This window comes from Schistocerca piceifrons, chromosome 4 (genome assembly GCF_021461385.2).
Source record: "Schistocerca piceifrons isolate TAMUIC-IGC-003096 chromosome 4, iqSchPice1.1, whole genome shotgun sequence".
Classification (NCBI taxonomy): domain Eukaryota; kingdom Metazoa; phylum Arthropoda; class Insecta; order Orthoptera; family Acrididae; genus Schistocerca; species Schistocerca piceifrons.
This window is the reverse complement of record NC_060141.1, coordinates 477,291,544-477,312,728: the sequence shown is the minus strand read 5'-3', so window position 1 is coordinate 477,312,728 and position 21,185 is coordinate 477,291,544. Positions and strand designations below refer to the sequence as shown.

The following is a 21,185-nucleotide window of genomic DNA, read 5'->3' as shown; positions in this document are numbered from 1 at the left end:
GTTTGGTGGCAGGAGGAACAAGACTTTTGGTCAGGTGAATACAGGGTTATAAATACAAAATCAAACAGGGGTAATGCAGGAGTTGGTTTAATAATGAATAAAAAAATAGGAGTGTGTGGGTAAGCTACTACAAACAGCATAGTGAACGCATTATTGTGGCCAAGATAGACACGAAGCCCACACCTACTACAGTAGTGCAAGTTTATATGCCAACTAGCTCTGCAGATGACAAAGAAATTGAAGGAATGTATGATGAGATAAAAGAAATTATTCAGGTAGTGAAGGGAGACAAAAATTTAATAGTCATGGTTGACTGGAATTCAAGAGTAGGAAAAGGGAGAGAAGGAAACATAGTTGGTGAATATGGATTGGGGCTAAGAAACGAAAGAGGAAGCCGTCTGGTAGAATTTTGTGCAGAGCATAACTTAATCATAGCTAACACTTGGTTTAAGAATCATGAACAGAGGTTGCATATATGGTAGAACCCTGGAGATACTAAAAGGTATCAGATAGATTATATAATGGTAAGACAGATGTTTAGGAACCAGGTTTTAAATTGTAAGACATTTCCAGGGGCAGATGAGGACTCTGACCACAATCTATTGGTTATGAACTGTAGACTAAAACTGAAGAAACTGCAAAAAGGTGGGAAATTAAGGAGATGGGACCTCGATAAACTGAAAGAACCAGAGGTTGTACAGAGTTTCAGGGAGAGCATAAGGGAACGATTGACAGGAATGGGGGAAAGAAATACAGTAGAAGAAGAATGGGTAGCTTTGAGGGATGAAATAGTGAAGGCAGCACAGGATCAAATAAGTAAAAAGATGAGGGCTAGTAGAAACCCTTGGGTAACAGAAGAAATATTAAATTTAATTGATGAAAGGAGAAAATATAAAATGCAGTAAATGAAGCAGGCAAAAAGCAATACAAACGTCTCAAAAATGAGATCGACAGGAAGTGCAAAATGGCTAAGGAGAGATGGCTAGAGGACAAATGTAAGGATGTAGAGACTTATCTCACTAGGGGTAAGATAGATACTGCCTACAGGAAAATTAAAGAGACCATTGGAGAAAAGAGAACCACTTATATGAATATAAGAGCTCAGATGGAAACCCAGTTCTAAGCAAAGAAGGGAAAGCAGAAAGGTGGAAGGAGTATATAGAGGGTCTATACAAGGGCGATGTACTTGAGGACAATATTATGGAAATGGAAGAGGATGTAGATGAAGATGAAATGGGAGATACTATACTGTGTGAAGAGTTTGACAGAGCACTGAAAGACCTGAGTCGAAACAAGGCCCCCGGAGTAGACAACATTCCATTAGAATTGCTGATGGCCTTGGGAGAGCCAGTCCTGACGAAACTCTACCATCTGGTGAGCAAGATGTATGAGGCAGGCGAAATACCCTCAGACTTCAAGAAGAATATAATACTTCCAATCCCAAAGAAAGTAGGTGTTGACAGATGTGAAAATTACCGAACTATTTGTTTAATAAGTCACAGCTGCAAAATACTAATGCGAATTCTTTACAGACGAATGGAAAAACTGGTAGAAGCTGACCTCGGGGAAGATCAGTTTGGATTCTGTAGAAATGTGGGAACACGTGAGGCAATACTGACCCTACGACTTGTCTTAGAAGAAAGATTAAGAAAAGGCAAACCTACGCTTCTAGCATTTGTAGACTCAGAAAAAGCTTCTGACAATGTTGATTGGAATACTCTCTTTCAAATTCTGAAGGCGGCAGGGGTAAAATACAGGGAGCGAAAGGCTATTTACAATTTTTACAGAGCCGCCCGGAGTGGCCGTGTGGTTCTAGGCGCTACAGTCTGGAGCCGAGCGACCGCTCCGGTCGCAGGTTCGAATCCTGCCTCGGGCATGGATGTGTGTGATGTCCTTAGATTAGTTAGGTTTAATTAGTACTAAGTTCTAGGCGACTGATGACCTAAGAAGTTAAGTCACATAGTGCTCAGAGCCATTTGAACCAATTTGTACAGAAATCAGATGGCAGTTATAAGAGTCGAGGGCTATGAAAGGGAAGCAGTGGTTGGGAAGGGAGTGAGACAGGGTTTTAGCCTATCCCCGATGTTATTCAATCCGTATATTGAGCAAGCAATAAAGGAAACAAAAGAAAAGTTTGGAGTAGGTATTAAAATCCATGGAGAAGAAATAAAAACTTTGAGGTTCGCCGATGACATCATAATTCTGTCAGAGACAGCAAAGGACTTGGAACAGCAGTTGAACGGAATGGACAGTGTCTTGAAAGGAGGGTATAAGCTGAACATCAACAAATCAAAACAAGGATAATGGAATGTAGTCGAATTAAGTTGGGTGTTGCTTAGGGAATTAGATTAGGAAATGAGACACTTAAAGTAGTAAATGAGTTTTGCTATTTGGGGAGCAAAATAACTGATGATGGTCGAAGTAGAGAGGATATAAAATGTAGACTGGCAATGGCAAGGAAAGCGTTTCTGAAGAAGAAAAATTTGTTAACATCAAGTATGGATTTAAATGTCAGGAAGTCATTTCTGAAAGTATTTGTATGGAGTGTAGCCATGTAAGGAAGTGAAACATGGATGATAAATAGTTTGGACAAGAAGAGAATAGAAGCTTTCGAAATGTGGTGCTACAGAAGAATGCTGAAGATTAGATGGGTAGATCACATAACTAATGAGGAGGTATTGAATAGAATTGGGGAGAAGAGGAGCTTGTGGCACAACTTGACTAGAAGAAGGGATTGGTTGGTAGGACATGTTCTGATACATCGAGGGATCACCAATTTAGTATTGGAGGGCAGTGTGGAGGGTAAAAATCGTAGAGGGAGACCAAGAGATGAATACATTAAGCAGATTCAGAAGGATGTAGGTTGCAGTAGGTACTGGGAGATGAAGATTACAACAACAACAACAATCTAATCCTTCATTACTGCTTCAGCTAACACAGTGATAAGTTTTACTGTTGTACATCCAAGTGAGAAGCAGGAATATAAAATAAATAATGAGCCAGGTGAGAAAAAATTTATGATCCTTGCAAGAAAAGAGACCCAGATTACAAGCTAGCAGCAAAATTACGCAATGAAGAAGCTGCCTATGAGATAATTAGTAACTGAATAAGCATTTGACAGAGATCTGATGGGATTATGCTGATTAATACTCTGAGGGGGTCATTACTGTGGAGTAACACTTGCATGTGTCAACAGAACGATACAATGAAAGTTTATTTTATTATTGTTTAGTTAAACAGTGATTTAGCTCGTATAATCTAAGTTTATTTCCCCATTGTTTAATTTAACCAAGATTAAACTGTGATTTTACTCGTACAGGTTTACCCTGGTAACATAAAAACAATTATCCCTTACATGTGTACAAAGTACACCACACACCCACTTGTGTTGCGAGAATCAGCACACCTGCTCCAGCGTTAAGAAACTAAGTGAAATCCCAATTTAAAGAGCATGAATAAATTTCATTACGGCAGACAACAACCACAAAAGCCCTTCTTCATAATAGAAACATGGAATTATTAGATTTTGTTATCAAAAATGGGTAGTTTCATCATATAGTGAAGGTTTTCACGGAGGATGTTTACTTTGTTGGCGTCTTAGGCATAATTATATGCCTAAACTTATTTCCTGTCCAGGGAACACTTTCAGAGGCTACCCACATAGGCATTTAAATTCTCTCAGATTTACTGTTTTGAGAATTCAGACCTATGCTTTAAATATTTCAATTTTTGTGATTGAAAGAACGACTGAAGTGTGTATTCAGTCATTCCAGCAGTCGCTGTGTTGTGGTGTCGCTTGCAAAGCACACTTAGTCCAAATTAACAGGTATGCACAAGACTGCAATTACACTACTTTACAACTAACACAAAGAGTGTAGGAATATTATCAGGCAACAGAAGCTACCTTTTGTAGTGGAACACTTCTTTCCCAAGGTATCAGCTCCAGAGAAAAATATACTGCTTTGCACATATTAAATTATCCATTCATTCATATATGATATGGTATAAATGTATCATGAAACTCTGGAGCAAGTAAGAAAATTTCCTGCACAGTTAATGATTGTCAGTTGACCGTTTTTCATTATGACTGCAGCCACTAACACTCAGCATTTTATGTCTTGTTTCTGGATAAGTCCAGAATGAAATTTTCACTGAATGAAATTTTCACTTTACAGTAGAGTGTACACTAAAGTAAAACTTCTTGATAGTAAAATAAGTAAAACTATGAACCTGGTTGTTTTCTTTCACAGGAGATCTGCATTTGAATCCAAATTTGACACACAAGTTTAACTGCATTTTTATCAAAAACCATCACTCAGTTTGTGTGTATAAAGATAAAACATTATTGCACACTGTTGTTTCTTTTTAACTGCACAGAATTTTTTTTTATACAAGTTGCTTAGCACTGTGTGCCAATCCAGGACTTTTTCATGAACAGCTATTTTGAGACAGTAACTGCCAATAATCAGTAATATGCACTTTTTTCACAGCAATGTTCTAATCTTAATCACATGTGACATCACATGAGATGTGTGCATGCTGCGTGTGAACACAGGACGAGCTGGCTGCAGTTCACGAAAGAGTTGAATCTGCTTTTGTCTATGGTCAGTCATCTTCAGGCTGCTGCCTCATGGCGTAGCAATGGCAGAGCATCTGACACAGCACAATGGGCTTTTCAGGTGATGTTTGATTTGCCCATGGGCTCTGCTGCAGAGGTGTCTCCTAGTATACATGACACAGAGGACCCACACACACAGCTGCATGATTGGTGGGTGGTAACACTTTTGCATCCATTGAAATGGAAGGCCCATGTGGAGACTGGCCATAAGTCCTTATCTATTTGCCCTGCAAGTGGACAGGTGGCTGTTTGTTCAGCAGGGTCCAAGAAGGCACACAAGGATGTTGTGGATCCCCTTAGGGAAATAGCGTTCAGGCTAAAAAGGAAGCTAATGTGCATCCATTATGTCTGCTGGTGGGCTTCATCCGAAATGTTGAGAAGGCTTTGCCTGTCGTTATCTAGCGTGCAGAGTGCAGTAGTGTACAGGTTATGGTTCATGTTGGAACCAACAATGTCTTTCACTTGGATTCTGAGGCATTCTCAGTTCAGTTCACATAGACAGCTGGCAGAAGTGTTGAAGGTGCTGGTCTCACATGCAAGGTTCAAGCACAGCTTGGAATTTGCAGCATGCTTTCCAGAGTTGATTAGGGTCCTTTGGTTTGGAGCCAACTGTACGGTCTCAAGATTTTGCTTTAGAACTTACCGCTAAAGACAGACCTGATCTTATCAATGGTGTCAGTAGCAAGACAGGGATTAGTGTCCACAATTTCATCAGAGTGACTATGGTTACTAAAGCTAATAAATCAATCAAGAAGACTAGGACATTATTTTTGCTAGAAAGAGCAGATAGGTAGTTGTTAGCATGCCATTCAGGCAATGAATTGACATCATTTAGTTCCAGTTTGATGGGCATAGAGGAATTAGGGGCATAATGCTCTGCAGATGTATGTGTCAAGTAAGTGGATTAAGGAAGGGCAGGACCCACTGTGGTTTAACAATGAAATTCAGAAAATTCCGAGGAAGCAAATATTGCTGTACTTTTGGTTCAAACGTGAGTACACAAATGATTTCAGGCAAACGTTGGTAGAAAGTCATGCAACTATATATATATATATAAAAAACTGACACAAAAAGTATGCAGCAAGTATCACTATAATACCTTAGCAAAAGATCTTGTCAAAACCCCAAGAAAATTCTGGTCCTATATAAAATTACTACATGGGTCAAAGCCTTCTATCCAGTCACTCGATCAGTCTCATGTGGAAGTCGAAGATTGCAAAAGTAAAGACGAAATTTTAAACTTCTCATTTAAGAAATCATTCATGCAGGACAAGCCTACAAACATACTGTTGTTTGAACATAGCACCAATTCCCAAATGGTGGATATAGTAATAAGCATCCCTGCCATAGAGAAACAACTGGAATAGTTGAAAGCAAATAAGTCATCTTGACTGGATGGAGTTCCAATTGGTTTTACAAAGAGAACTCTATGACAATTGCTCCTTATTTAGCTTGCATTTATTGTGAATCTATCACCCAGTGCAAAGCCCCAAGCAACTGTAAAAAAGCACACATGACTCCTACATACAAGAAAGGTAAAAGAGTGGACATGCAAAAATACGGACCAATATCTTTAACATTGGTTTACAATTCTTCAACATATTCTCAGTTTAAATATAATAAATTTCCTGAAGACAGAAAAGCTTGACCACAAATCAGCAGGGTTGTATAAAGCATCGCTCATGCAAAACTAGCTTGCCCTTTTCTCATATGGTATACTGTGATCCATGGACAAAGAGCAACAGGTAGATTCTATATTCCTAGATTTCTGGAAAGTATTTGACATGGTGCCCCACTGCAGATTGTTATTGAAGGTAAGAGTACACAGAATAGGTTCAATATATGCAAGTGGCTTGAAGGCTTCTTAAATAACACAACCCAGTACATTGTTCATGATGACAATCATTCATCACAGACAAGGATATTGTCAGAGTGCCCCAGGGAAGTGTGATAGGACTGCTGTTATTTTCTATATACATCAGTGATCTAGCAGACAGGATGCACAACAATCTGTGGTTGTTTGCTGATAACACTGTGGTGTACGGGAAGGTGTTATTATTGAGTGACTGTAGGAGGATACAAGGTGACAGACAAAATTTCTAGTTGACATCTAGCTCTACATATGGAAAAACCTAAGTTAATGCAGGTGAGTAGGAAAAACAAATCTGTAGTGCTCAAATACAGCATGGCTTGTCTGCTGCTTTTTTTTGTTTTTGTTTTTTGTTTTGTTTTGTTTTAGGGCGCAAAAACAAACTAGGGTCATATGCGCAAATGTCAAAACTGTTTTGAACATTAGTTCGACCCATTCTTGAGTACTGCTCGAGTGTTTGGGAGACACAACAGGTCAGGTTGAAGGAAAACATCAAAGCAATTCAGAGTTTGGCTACTAGCTTTGTTACCGGAAGGTTAGAACAATGTGCAAGTATTGTGGAGATTCTTTGGGAATCGCTGGAGGGAAGGCACCATTCTTTCTGAGAAACATTACTGAGAAAATTTAGAGAACCAGCATTTGAAGCTGGCTGCAGAACAATTCTATTGCTACCAAACTACTTTTTGCCTATAGATTACGAAGGCAAGATAAGAGAAATTAGGGCTCATATTAAGGCATATAAAGTCATTTTCCCTCACTCTACTTGCAAGTAGAACAGGAAAGGAAACAGGCAGTGGTAGTACAGGGTTCCCTCCACCACATACTGTATGGTGGCTTGTGGAGTATGTATGTAGTTGTAGATGTAGGTACATGGCATCTTCCAAAGATATAAAGGTAGTTAAAAACATCATATTAACAATAACATCCAATGAAATATTATTAATACCTTTTTAAAATATGTATTTGGCACATAACATTTAGTGGTCAATGATAGACCCCTTTGGACATAATAAATAAGGGCAATAGAAATAAATACTGGCTTAAAAGAACTTTGTAAAATGCCTTCAATAGGAAAATATGACATTACTTCTGAAAATTCTAAATGTTTCACAGACAAAAGTTTCCAAAGATTTTATCAGTATCAGATTCTGAAGAATAATATGGGTGTGGTATCAGTGAATTGATAAGTATGCTGTATAAAAGTAACTGTATTGTTACAATGTATTTATCAGTACTAAACAGAAAAAGAGAACATAATTAAAACCGTGTGTCGGACTGAGACCGGAACTCAGGACCTTTGCCCTTCATGGGAAGAGCTCTACCAATTGAGCTACCCAAGCATGACTCAAGACCTATTCTCTCAGATTTACTTCTGCCAGTACCTTGTCTTCTAACTTCCAAACTTCAAACTTCACAGAAGTTCTCCTGCGAACCTTGCAGGACTGAAGTCTGGGAAGAAAGGACATTGTGGAGACATGGCTTATCCATAGCCAGGGGGATGTTTCCAGAATGAAATTTTGACTCTGCAGCAGATCGTGCACCGATATGAAACTTCCTGGCAAAGTAAAACTGTGTGCTGGACTGGACTTCTCATTCCAGAAACATCCTCCAGATTGTGGATAAGCAATGTTTCCGCAATGTCCTTTCTCTCCAGGAGTGCTAGTCCTGCATGGTTCACAGGAAAACTTCTGTGATATTTGGAAGGTAGTAGACAAGGTATTGGCAGAAGTAAAGCTATGAGGACGGGTTGCAAGTCTTGCTTGGATACCTCTGTTGGTAGTGCACTTGCCCACAAAAGGCAAGGGTCCCGACTTTGAGTCTCAGTCCGGCACACAGTTTTACTATGCCAGAAAGTTCCATATCAGCACACACTCTGCTGAACAGTAAAAATTTCATTCTTTAAACATCACCCAGGCAGTAGCTAAACCATGCCTCTGCAATATCCTTTCTTCCAGGAGCGCTAATCCTGCAAGGCTCGCAGGAGAACTTTTGTGGAGTTTGGGAGGTAGGAGAGGAGGTACTGGTGAAAGTAAAGCTAGGAGGACAGGTTGTGAGTTGTAATTGGGTAGCTCTGTCAGTAGAGCACTTGCCTGCGAAGGGCAATGGTCCTGAGTTCGTATCTCGGTCTGGCACACAGTTTTGATTTGCCAGGAAGTTTCACATCAGCACAAACTCTGCTGCAGAGTGAAAATTTCATTCTGGAAACATCCTCTGGGCTGTGGTTAAGCCATGTCTCCACAAAATCCTTTCTTCCAGGAGTGCTAGTCCTGCAATGTTCGCAGGAGAATTTCTGTGGAGTTTGGAAGGTAGGAGGTGCGGTACTGGTGGAAGTAATGCTATGAGGATGAGTCTTGAGTCATGCTTGGATAGCTCTGTCAGTAGAGTACGAGTATTGGTCCAGCAGACAGTTTTAACCTGCCAGGAAGTTTCATATCAGCACACACTCCACTGCAGAGTGTAAAATTTCATTCTAGAGAATATAGTGCTAAGAACTTAGTAATCCATGAGCAAGACATTCATACAAGAAAAATGAATTTGTATGAGTAAATTGTTGTGAGTACTCACCAACAGAATGGCCATGGTATGGACTTGTGGCGTTCATGTCCCCAACAGGTGGAGCAAGCGTGGCATTGTGCAGCAGGACTCCCCTCGCAGTATCTCCATAACCACCAACAGCACCTCCAGCTGTACTGCTGCCATAGCCAATATGTGGATGGTGTGCATGTGGGTGATGAGGATGATGATGCGGGTAGTTTGTGTGGCCAGGAACACCTTCTCCAGGTAGGCTCAGCAGGTTTGCCAAGTCTTGCCAGCGCTGTTCAACACTAGCTGTGCGCACCACCGGCACACGACCCTGGAACAAATTGCAAATTTCCATTTATTGTAATCTAGTATTATCTGCTGCTCAGGACCACATGGGTAGACATGTGCAAATATTAAATCTAATATAAATTAATATGCTCATTTTCATTTCCAATTTCACACTCAACTTTTTATCTACAAATAGTGCACTGTTTTATTATCACAAATGTTAAAAAGAAAAGACTTTAGGCCCCCAGCCTGGTGCAAATCTTTTGATCATTCACATCAGTGGCTTGCACAACTTATTTACTTAAGCAGCTTTTCATTTACCCTCAGAAGGCTGAGAGGATCCCAGCCCAGACATTTTCACAATAGAAAAAAATGAGATGGGTGCTATGATTCAAATGCAGGACCATGTTGGGAGGCAACAGTGTCGGACCAATAGACCATGGAGGCAGCCAATACAAATATTTACACTCATCATCTTGCATTCATCCAATTTGATTTTACAATGAAATGAATACCCTTAGCTTAGTCAACGAGGACAGTGGAAAATGTATGCCTCGATCTGGACTCAAACCCAGGATCTCCTGCTAACATGGCACACATTCTATCCATCTGAGTCAGCGAGAACCACATTCCCAACTTATTGTCCCGCACTATATTCATAGTGCCCCTGCCCATTATACTCATTACTCGTGGCTTTATCGCCGATTCCCATGAGTTCGGGCACTGTTTGTGCATCTGCACAGAAGAAGAGGGTCAAATGGCCAGTGAGCCTTAACTATATATGTATATGAAGATGGTATCTGTTCTTTTGGACATGTCTGAAAGAACAGATACCATCTTCATATACAATTTGATTTTACCTACTGATTGAACTTAATGTGTAGTCTGCTCATTACAAACTGAGAAAATTTTTAACAGTGTTAATCAGATGATAATTATTTTTGAACAGATACAATAAAATTTTTCAGAATTTATGTAGCTAAAACCACAGTTCCACTTGTTTTGTTTCCCAGCAAACAAAATTGACTACTTCCAACTTTCATAGTATTTGCATTATAACGCAGAGTACATTATGTCCTATTCAGATTGATGAAGTCTGTCATGATTTACAAGGTTATCTGTTCCAACTTATTCTCAAAATCTGGCACTGTTATACCGGTTTCCACCTAAATCTTGTAAGAGTAAAATAGATTAACATACCCTCCTAAGAAATCTACTCCAAGGATTGTATTAGGTGTAGGAATCATTGTTGCAGCATTAAGAAAGTGTTGTTGGCTCAGATTCACAATACCATCTGAGCCTTACAAAAAATTAGTGAACTACTCCATGATAATGAGTTCATAGAAACACTTATGAATCATTGGAAAAATGTCTCAACGCAAATAACTTTGACTGATACGGGATACTGGGGGTAGAATTATAAACTTATGACAAACAATATAATAAAAACAACTGCATCTCCTGCAAAAAATATATACCTCCTGCAAAAAATATATACTATCTGCATAAATGAAATGTCTGACAGACATTACCACACTGGACTCGCAATCAGGAGGATGACGGCTCAAACCCGCATCCGTCCATCATGATTTAGGTTTTCCGTGATTTCCCTAAATCACTTCAGGCAAATGCCGGGATGGTTCCTTTGAAAGGGCTTGGCTGACTGCCTTCCCCATCCTTCCCTAATCCGATGGGCCCGATGACCTTGCTATTTGGTCCCCCTCCCAAATCAACCAACCAATCAACCAATCTGACAGACAAAAGTTAGTACTTGCTCTAACTGTAAGTTAAAGTCATTCCTCCTAAACAATTCCTATTTAAACAACAGAGGCATTCTCAATTAGAAGTAGCCAATCTGTATATGTCTAGAAATGGGCAGCATGTCACTACATTTTTTATACATGAAAGGCATATTTGGGAAGGAGCTTCTAATGGTAATCATGTTGTTATTGCTTGATGTCTGTAGACTGGTTTGGGATAGCTCTTTATGCTAGTAGATTGTGTACAAGCCTTTTAAATTTTGATTAACTCCTACAACATACATCCTTTCAAATATCTTACTCTGTATCAAGTCTTGGTACCCTCTACAATTTTTACCAGACACACACCCCCTCCCTCGAGAAGTGTCCTATTAACTTATCCACTCTTTTCATCAAGGTTGCTACAAGAGTCTTCCCCTTAATTTGATCCAATGCCTTTCTTATCTGATCCACTCATCTAATATTCAACTTTTTTCTGTAACATCACATTTCAGAAGTTTCTGTTTCCTTCTTGTCTGTATCATTTGTCACCCACATTTTCATTTCTGTCGAATGATACACTTCAGACAAAATACTTTCAGGAAATACTTCCTAACACTTAAATTTATATTTAATATTACCTCATTTCTCTTTTTCAGATCCTCTGTATTTACAATTACTTTGGCTGTTGACTCTGCCTATGTGCTGCATATTGGCAAAATGGTGATTTGTGGTTTTTTCAGCGAGTAATTGTGAGGATTACACCATGAGATATAATGACATTAGTCCAGAAATCTGTTAAATATTAATTTAAATAACCATCACAGTTTACCACAAAGTATAAGAAATGTTGAGTACACATTGTTCATGAATTTAAGTGAGGGCTGTTCCTTGGGAAACAGCTAAAAGCTTTTTGACAAAATTAAAACAACGGATCATAAATAAGTGACGAATTTCACACTAGACATCATTATAGGACAGCTGCCTTTATATCAGTCTAAAGATGAATGATACTGTTGTAGACAAAAATGAAACAAATGGCAAACTAATTGTACAGCAGACCCTGCTGGCAAAAAATGTAACATTTACAGAATGTGTCAGGCAGCTGTAATGTGATTAAGTATACAGTTTCATTTGCTTTTTTTAGTCATCAATTATTCATCCCTGGGAATGGAAGATTGCTTAGAGCCATTAATCTAACAGGACAGTTAAGTTAACCAGCTCTGTATTCACTACTGTGATCGAACATAATTTGCAGCAATATCTCTCTCTCTCTCTCTCTCTCTCTCTCTCTCTCTCTCTCTCTCTCCCACCTTCCTCTCTAACACACACACACACACACACACACACACACACACACACACACACACACACACACACACACACACACACACACACACACACACAAGGGACACAAGAATGATACTATGTATACTCTGCCAGACATCATATGGTTGCTAATAGTGTACATGTGTCAGTGATGTAGCTATAGATGAAATTAAAGGAACAAGCTTCTTATTCTTGATGAATTGCAATTACACAGAACAAAACTCAATATGCTAAAATATTTCAGAGAACATTCAGTTTCAGAAGAAATGTCTCTATCTGTATCAGTTTCTTATGTTCAAGTGCAAGGCAAACAGAATAGCTATTGATTCAATGCACAACACTCATGACATGACTTTACATGAAGTACTTTTATGTTCTTTCACCATTATCTTTAACAGACTGTTTTAGCATTAATAAATATCAATTTAGAATTCATGTTAGTTAAATTTTCTATTGATGTTGTGCGCACGCTTTCACAGTTAGTGATTGGTGGGCAGAGAAAATGTTTTATCCAGGATAGGCCCACAGCTTTTACATCCTTTTTGAAGATGGTTATTTCCACTTATGGTTGTTAACAAATGTTACTGGTTGCAATTGTAATTTTGAATCACTGGAAGTGTCAAGCATACTTACTGTCTGGCAAGGCATACACTGATAATGCTATAAGTGAACTACATGGACTTGACTCCAATGATGGTTGAAAAAGATATGAATAACAATGAAGAGAACATAATGCTGGAATACTGACATGCCTACTACCTCTTTAATGAGTGATTACAAATTCTGCATTATGAGTGTGTGTTATAGAACCAATTACAAATGCTTGATACAGTCAATTAGTCAAAATGCAATTCCAACCAATACAGTGTTGACAGACCCAAGTTAAAATAACCATGTTCGAAAGCAATCAAATTGTTATCATATCTGACGTGTGTTCAAACTTGGATGTGACACTGTTACTTATTTTCGTTGATCTCATACTGCATATTAGCCATCAGTGAAAGGAAATTTGTGTCTCCTCCTCAAAGGAGTTGGTTCAGCATTTGTGATATTTGATTTACGGAGACCACAGAAAACTTAAATCTGAGTGACTGGATGGGAATTTGAGCACACTCCTCTCAAATGTGAGTGCAGTGTCTTACCTACTATGCACATCACATAGTCTTTTGTATGATCTTTAATTCAGCTATTCCAAATGGCACAATGAATCATTTCCCAATTCAAACATGTAAAGTGTACTAACTGTAATTCTGCTCAATTTAATAAATTATTCCCTCTGGTCTAGTGGGATAGAGGAAGAGTGAAGTTGTGTTTCCAAATGGAGATATAAGGTGTGATCAAAAAGTTTCTCTCTGAGAGCACTGTTGCAGTGTGTATGCAGCGTAGCATGACTGCAATGCAGTTATATTAGCACCGACAAGTAGGCAAGGGATTAGAGTGTCATTTATGTCTTTCCAATGTGCATGGGGTAAATGTGGAATTGTGAACTATGGTGACACTATTACAGTGCATCCAAACATGACCAACATACTGTTATTCTTTCTCGGCTGCCCTAGGACAAACACCAACAGACATCAACCAGAGAATGAAAAATGTGTACGAGGCAGCACGTCTATCGAAAACCATTATTGTGGAATGTTGAGCAAAGGGGTGCTGCTGCTTCATGGTAATGCATGTCCACATATTGAAAATGTCATAATGTACAAGTTATACCAACTCAAATGGGAGACAGTTGGGCACTTGCCCTGTAGTCCTGATTTTTCCCCATGTAGTTACAATGTCTTTCATCCCTTGAAAAGGCCTTGAAGGGTCAATGATCTCGGTCAGATGAAGATATGCAGAGGCAGTTACAGACTTGTTTATGCAGCAGGACATGTTTTACGAAAAGGGTATCTTCAACCTGGTGCACTGATGAAATGACTGCCTCATTGCTCACAGTGATTCTGACTGATTGGGATACCTATTCTGGACTGTACAGCCTTCAAAAGGTAAATTTTTGACCACCTCATATTTTTACATTTCCCTGGTGAGGCTAGATATGTAGATCCAAGTAACAGTCTTATAGAAAGATCTCATCATCTAAGAAGATAAGAGTGTTAGTTAATTTCTCAGGCATACAAGACTTGTGGAGAAATTCAGCTGAATTTATCAGGTGCTGTAGTACTTGTTCAGTACAAGCTAGGAAAATAATAGGGTACAATGATAGGGTTTCGTTGTCAAGAGTGTGAGTGTAGATGTATAATAGTCACAAACTCACCAACACATATGTTTTTTCGGACAGTAGTTTGGAATTACAAATGAGTACTCTAGAAGTCACATGTAGAGCATAGGTTACAATGCCCTCATACACCTATGTATCCGAAACTTAGGAAAAGGTACTGCAAAGAATAGTTTAAACAGAAAGCGAAATGCTGATACATTATCAAAGTTAATTCCATGCCCATCAACAAAGTCCAGGAACATGGCAGAAACCTCTCATTGCCATCCAAATGGGCGAAGTCCTAGTGGGAGGTGGTTCACTGTTGCCTTGCACAAATCTTATGATGCATCACGTGTGTATGTGTATCTTGTGAATGAATTACGAGTTTTGTGTTGTTGGTGTTAAGTAAGACCTGGCATGTATTACATGGCACCACTAATGTGCAATAATACTAAGTGGTCCACTGAATTAAACGCCCACAATCAAGAGATCAAAAGTTACAATGTCATGTGCCCTCACTCCAATAGACAGTGGAAAGAGATTTTGAGCTTAATCGAGGAGATTGTCATACAACCTGGTAATTAGGAAATGTACTCTGCTATCTGTTCTCTCTTGCTGACCAAACACTGGTAACAAATATTTGATAGAAAACACACACACACACACACACACACACACACACACACACACACACAAACTACAACAAGAAATAACTGAAATGATTCATGTGAAACAGAGGAGTAGGAAGGTTGTGGTTTCGCATCCCCATTGAATATGGACTCATTAAACACAGGACGAGCTTGGATAGCCTAAGGATGGGGAACGACATTAGCCACATTATTTTCAAAGAAGCCATCTCAGTGCTCACCTTAACTGAATGAGAGGGGACAAGGGAAAACCTGAACCTAGGTAATCAGGCACGTTTTAGAATGTCATGCATCCGAACTGCAAGTCCAGTTCCTTAAGCACTGCAATATGTCACTCGGTTACATAAAGTAATAGTAAAGTTTAAGTGAATGACTGACCGTAAAGTGGATTTGGTTAAGGATTCTGGTTTCAATCCTACAAAGATCGTAGGTTTTTTCCTTTCAAATTGCCATGGCTTTATTTAGCGTATTTCAGAAATAAAAAGGGTTATACTGTAAACATACGTCTTCTCATACATCCGAGTATCTGGTTCTTAGATCAGCGTTTGGTGAAGGTGAACCATTGCCAATAGGCTTGTGACTAATAAAAGTAATGTCGTCTTCCAAATAACCATTATGTTGTTACTTTTCCATTTAACAGTTCTGTACCAACAGGAAGTGGAGGAATTTCGGAACGAGCGAGAGGTTCCTCTGCAACATCTGACTCCATTCATCTGTTGTGCGGTGGACGAACTGGGCTATAAGAAAAGTAAAGCTGTCCCTGAGGAAATCATCTATCTCCCATCTTCCGGCTTGTGGCAGAGAAACGTGGGCGCATACAGGACGTCACCGGGAAAGTCCTTCGGATCAATCAAGAGGCTGTCGAGACTGGGCGCCTGTCCTAATATAGCACTGACATCAATTTGCCTTGTGCGGCTGCCGCCGGCGGCGCAATCAAGGTGTCATTAATTACGACTGTCAGCCAGCAAGGCCAGCGCTGGGTAAGCCCGTTTTAATGGCCGCAGGCCGGCGCACTAAATGTGAGGTAATCACGGGACGCCGCACCAAAAACTGCCTAACGCGAGATTCATCGTCGCGAGACAGCGGCCGCGTGAGAATGGCGACGAGCCTCCGGGCACGAGACGTCAGTGCAGCACTGAGTTCCGACGGCAACAAACAATACGGCCAATTTACCTCCATAAGAATCGGTTTCCGTCAGGGGAAAAAAGACAGTTCCAGACTCAAAGCGCAATTATGCTTTTATGTCCGAATACGGGAGAAAACATCATGCTCAGATTGGCATCAGTGTGTTCAGCGTTAGGGAAAACACTGCAACAGTTGCAAAAGTTGACCACGCGCGGTGGCTGACGGGAGCGAGTGTAAACGGGAAATGCCTTTCGGTCGATCCCAGCAACCACCGCGCCGAGTGTCAACTTGATTGGCGCGGGCAGTAAGGATTCTGAGGCACTGATAACAGTAACATTGGTATAGGAAAATGATGAGCTAAAGACTGTCGAGGCAGACGCCAACCGGCCACAACTACTTCTAAAAAAGCTTTTACTAACGCTCTGAGAAACACGTGTGATGTTCTGGAACCATACCTGACGCAGAGTAAAAGTATGGTCTTAGCGTCTAGGATTTTTCTCTACCTCTCAAAAATTCATATTGACATAGGAGGAATAAACAATGCAGTAGAAGAACACATGTTCCTGAAGACACCGACAAATACTACGAAGGAAGTGTAGCTATCTGAAGAAGCCGGTACTGGAAACAGCAGAGAAATAAAAGCTTTTATTAACAAGCACGAGTATTTACAGATGATTGCGGTCTCAGTGTGGTATCTTCAATTGAACAACGACCACAGAGTTTAGCAAGAGCCATCATGGATAACATAAATGATGAGTTATGCATATTTTTAGTTATCCAACGACAATTATTAACACGTAGATTGGCGGTTCAAGTGCTGTAAACTGCGACGGTATCAATCCCAAACAGCAACGCAATTATCAACAGCTAAGGGAAAATACAACAAAACACAGTCTTAAGTACGTAGGACAAACACAGTAGTGCGCAAACTGAACATAAAACACGACAACAGGGACCTGCATTTGGATGCTGGACAGACTGTTGCTCAACCGCTTAAATGGAATAAAATTGTGTCAGAGGCTTCAAACGTAAACGTCTTTCCCGGCATTATCACCTCGTTTAACCCAAGTTTCATCTCAGCTGGTGAGGCGAGAGCCAGCAGAATTAGTGGACAGAATAGCAATTTCGTATCAGCACAAAAAGTAAACTTTGAGTGTGTCTGCCTATCTCCTTGGCGTGTCATGTTATTTATCTACACGGGACTTCATAGCTTTCTTCAAATTTTTTTTTTTTTTTTTTTTTTTTTTTTTTTTACACACAGCACAGTTACGGTTCACCCTAAATGCCAGGAAAATACTGACGGATCACCTGAGAACGACATCTAGAACCTACGTCTTTGTAGCAGTTCGGAGCACTGTCGCCGTTCTGAGGATCTAACTGACGTTGACAATTATGGATGTCTGCAACTCACGTATTTAATTACGTGACGTAGTTTTCGGAATGTTTACTGAGCGATACCTTGAGAATACATATCCTAATTATGCGATTCTTTTATCTCTGAAAATGGGGCTAAAATGACGACAACAGACAACTAATACGACAGGAATAGAGCGGGACAAAATGAAGACATTAAAACAATAATTCCAATTATACAAAACTGACAGCAGAAAGTGTAACTTGCGAATAAAATAATAATCATGTGGCTAAATATTACTGTGGTGAAGAAACGATTGGAATATGATATGATGCTATCTCTGTTCAAATAAAATTGACACTGACAGATCTCTCAATTAACATTATTCAGCTTTCATGTCTTTACTTACTACCTCAAGTTGTTCGCCACCACTGAACTAACAAAACAAGGACTGCACACCTCTACTACATATAGCTCAGCTCTCTGAAGTCAAGGTTAAGCAAAGAGTTGTTATACTTCCAAGCACAAAACAAAATATATAACCTCCCCTATATGCAGGAGGGCGACACTGAACTGTTAGTGATTAGTTAACCCTCTGAAGTCTCATACCCTTATGACCCCCAAAAATGTCCTGTCCTACACTAAATTAACACAGCTGTGACTTGCAAGATTTTCTACGAAACTCTAATGGCATTCCCACAGAATTTTTTTACAGCAAAATGTTACTGAAACAACATAGTTTTGCCTACTCACCTGTAGGAGAGCCTCCTTATCCCACAGGAACCTCCAACATGCAGAGGCCTCAGGAATGTGCTCTACTTTCCCTGTCATCCCCGCTTTTATACCAACAGTTCTTCAAGGCACTACACAGCACCACAACAATGGGAACTCAATACCAGCACCAGAAAATACACTGCTTTTATCAAGGCACTCATTTTCTCAACACAAAAAAATGAAAACAATTTTAGAAGCACATCACTGCACAGCTTTCAGCCCCAGCACACTCAGAACTTCAGACTGCTGATCCAAAATGGACACACAACATCCATATGCCAGAGGAATAATGTAGCATTTCACAATGACAAGTCATACAAAATATAGTGCATTTCTATCCTTTCACAAGTGACACTGTTGAACTTCACAGAAGAACTTGGAGAACAGGTTACCTGTCACATTCAGACTTGTACGGCAACACCAGTTAGCACAAATTCACTCATACTGTACTTGACAACAAACAATAGCAATATTATCCAGAAGCTGTGATATTTTCATTCAGTTTCCTATAAACATTGTATTTTGTGACTGATGATAGGTCCCAAACAGTATTTAGTTATGACAGCAGTTTGATGACATCACTAACAGCACATGTTGCAGACACTGACATTTGCACACTAATCACTCTCCAAAGCTGTGTAGAAAATGTGGAAGTAACAGACAGCACTCCGTCTGGGCAGAGAGGTGCTCCGTCCAGCAGATGCTGCTGGAGGCTGCAGGGGCAAGGCCAGCACACACACTACTGTTTACCTTCTGTGCTCACTATTAGCACCTCCAGCCCAGCTCTTCCTCCCCTCCCCTCTGCTCCTCTCCTCTCCTCCCACTGGCTGTGGTCCACCCACTCTCCTCCTCCTCTCCTTCCTCGATACCTACTTCCTTTGCCTTTCGGCTGTCTTTTTACCCCTACACCTCTGCTCGCCTCGTACAATAGTCTATTCAAAGTTGAGGCCCCGGTAAAAAATGGCCACTCCGACATCTGACGGCCGTCAGGTCGTTTCGACACCGCGTCCTTTTTCTGTACAGGACGTGCTCCTCTCCCCCCACCGCGTGGCCGTACTGCCACCTGACGGGGCCTCTGGCCACGGTCACAGTCATTTGTATATTACAAACCCATTTTAGCACTTCTGTTAATTAAACCCCATCAAGAGGAAACTAACAGGCTCACAAGGACAGAGAATGACATTTATCATCTGTCACTCACAAAAAACGTGCCACATACTTACAGACCACATTACGTGGAGTGGAAGCTGTGATAATGTACAACCGTAATACATCTTTGTGAGGCTGCAAAACACCCCTTCAAATTAAGGACAGAGATTGCTTCCTGTGCAGATGTGGTCAGAAATTTGCTACACTGCAGAGAAGACTAAGCCACACCACAGGAGAGGAGGAGAAGTGGTGAAGCTGAATGAAGTAAACACAGGACATATGAATAGTTGTAACAATGGCTAAAACACAACAACATTGGATTATCTGGTCAGTCAAAAAGAATACAGAATCTTACAGGTTTTACAAGCCCACTGGTAGACATCATGGTTGTGTTGTTCTTCAACAGAACATCTAGTGGTGTTCTTTACTATATTCTTTGAAGATTAAATCACTATGAAGAAAATGCATGACTACATCTGCACATTAGTTTTAAGCTCTTTGATGGTACACTCAACATTGTATTGGTAATTATTTGAATATCACTAAGATAAAAGTACTCTAGAATGATTAGCTTTCATTTATTCAGGTACAGCACCTAAGGCCTTCACATTTTACACCTGTATGACAACCGCAATAAACAAACACATCTGCTAGATGATATGCTGATAGATTATGTGCTGACAATATGAAAGTACATGACAACATATTGTAAGAGGTATGACTGGGTGGCACTAGAGCTGTTTTTTGGACTGTGATCATGAGGACATTTCTGCTAAGATGATAGTTCTGTTTTGAAATGGGAAGAACCAGTGATCAGATGAGGAAGAGGAGGTCGGCAAAAGCAGGACTGCTCATAACTTTCTGAGATGTAGTCTTTGATTTTTAGCTACACTGACATATGATTTTTTTTTTGCCAGCAGTTTTGACTAAATCTATTTGGTCCAGCAGCCCTGAAGAAATATTAACTATTCACTTACACTACATATAGGTAAATGTGGTAACTGTGCATGCTGCAACAACTCAGAAAAGTAAATGTTGGATTTCAAACAGTTTCTATGAAAAAATTTTATTTACAGTCTCCTATAATGAGCTATCCAATGAACAAGCTCTGTAATTTCTTACAGTTCTCAGCATTATGGGTAGTAGCATAGAAACAGTGCAGTAAAATCTAAGAAGAGCAATGAGTTTCTCACGTGCAGCCTGTAAGGACACATTTATGTGCAAACAAAATGTACATGTGTAGAATAGTCTCTGAAGTGTAGTTGTAAAATTGTGATGACTCGTGAGTGCCGTGTTATGTTGTGTTTATGATGGGGAAAGAAATGATATGGTGCAATTATGTGTGGGCATATAAAGTAGTCATTTGAAGGGGAAGGGTAGGCACTATATTTAATACATGCACCTGATAGATCAGTGGTGCCATACAGATACACTGTGGCGAGATTCTGAGTTTTAAACAGGGCAACCTGTCGATCAAAAACAGTGCACCGCCGCCACTTCTTTTTCGTTTGGTGGCCAAACACGTGTGTTGAAAATTTCTTCTATCACCTAGATTCGAACCGACTGCCA

The 21,185-nt window shown here is 40.0% G+C and overlaps 1 protein-coding gene across 4 annotated transcripts in view; it reads right to left on the bottom strand.

The window, feature by feature from the left end:
- LOC124796439 (segmentation protein cap'n'collar) overlaps nucleotides 1-21,185 on the bottom strand; it is a 423,990-nt gene that overhangs the window by 92,274 nt on the left and 310,531 nt on the right. For all 4 annotated transcript variants that reach the window (XM_047260634.1, XM_047260635.1, XM_047260633.1 and 1 more), the window contains exon 6: nucleotides 9,054-9,342. In XM_047260634.1, coding sequence (XP_047116590.1) covers nucleotides 9,054-9,342 — 289 coding nt within the window. The remainder of the gene's footprint in view (nucleotides 1-9,053; nucleotides 9,343-21,185) is intronic.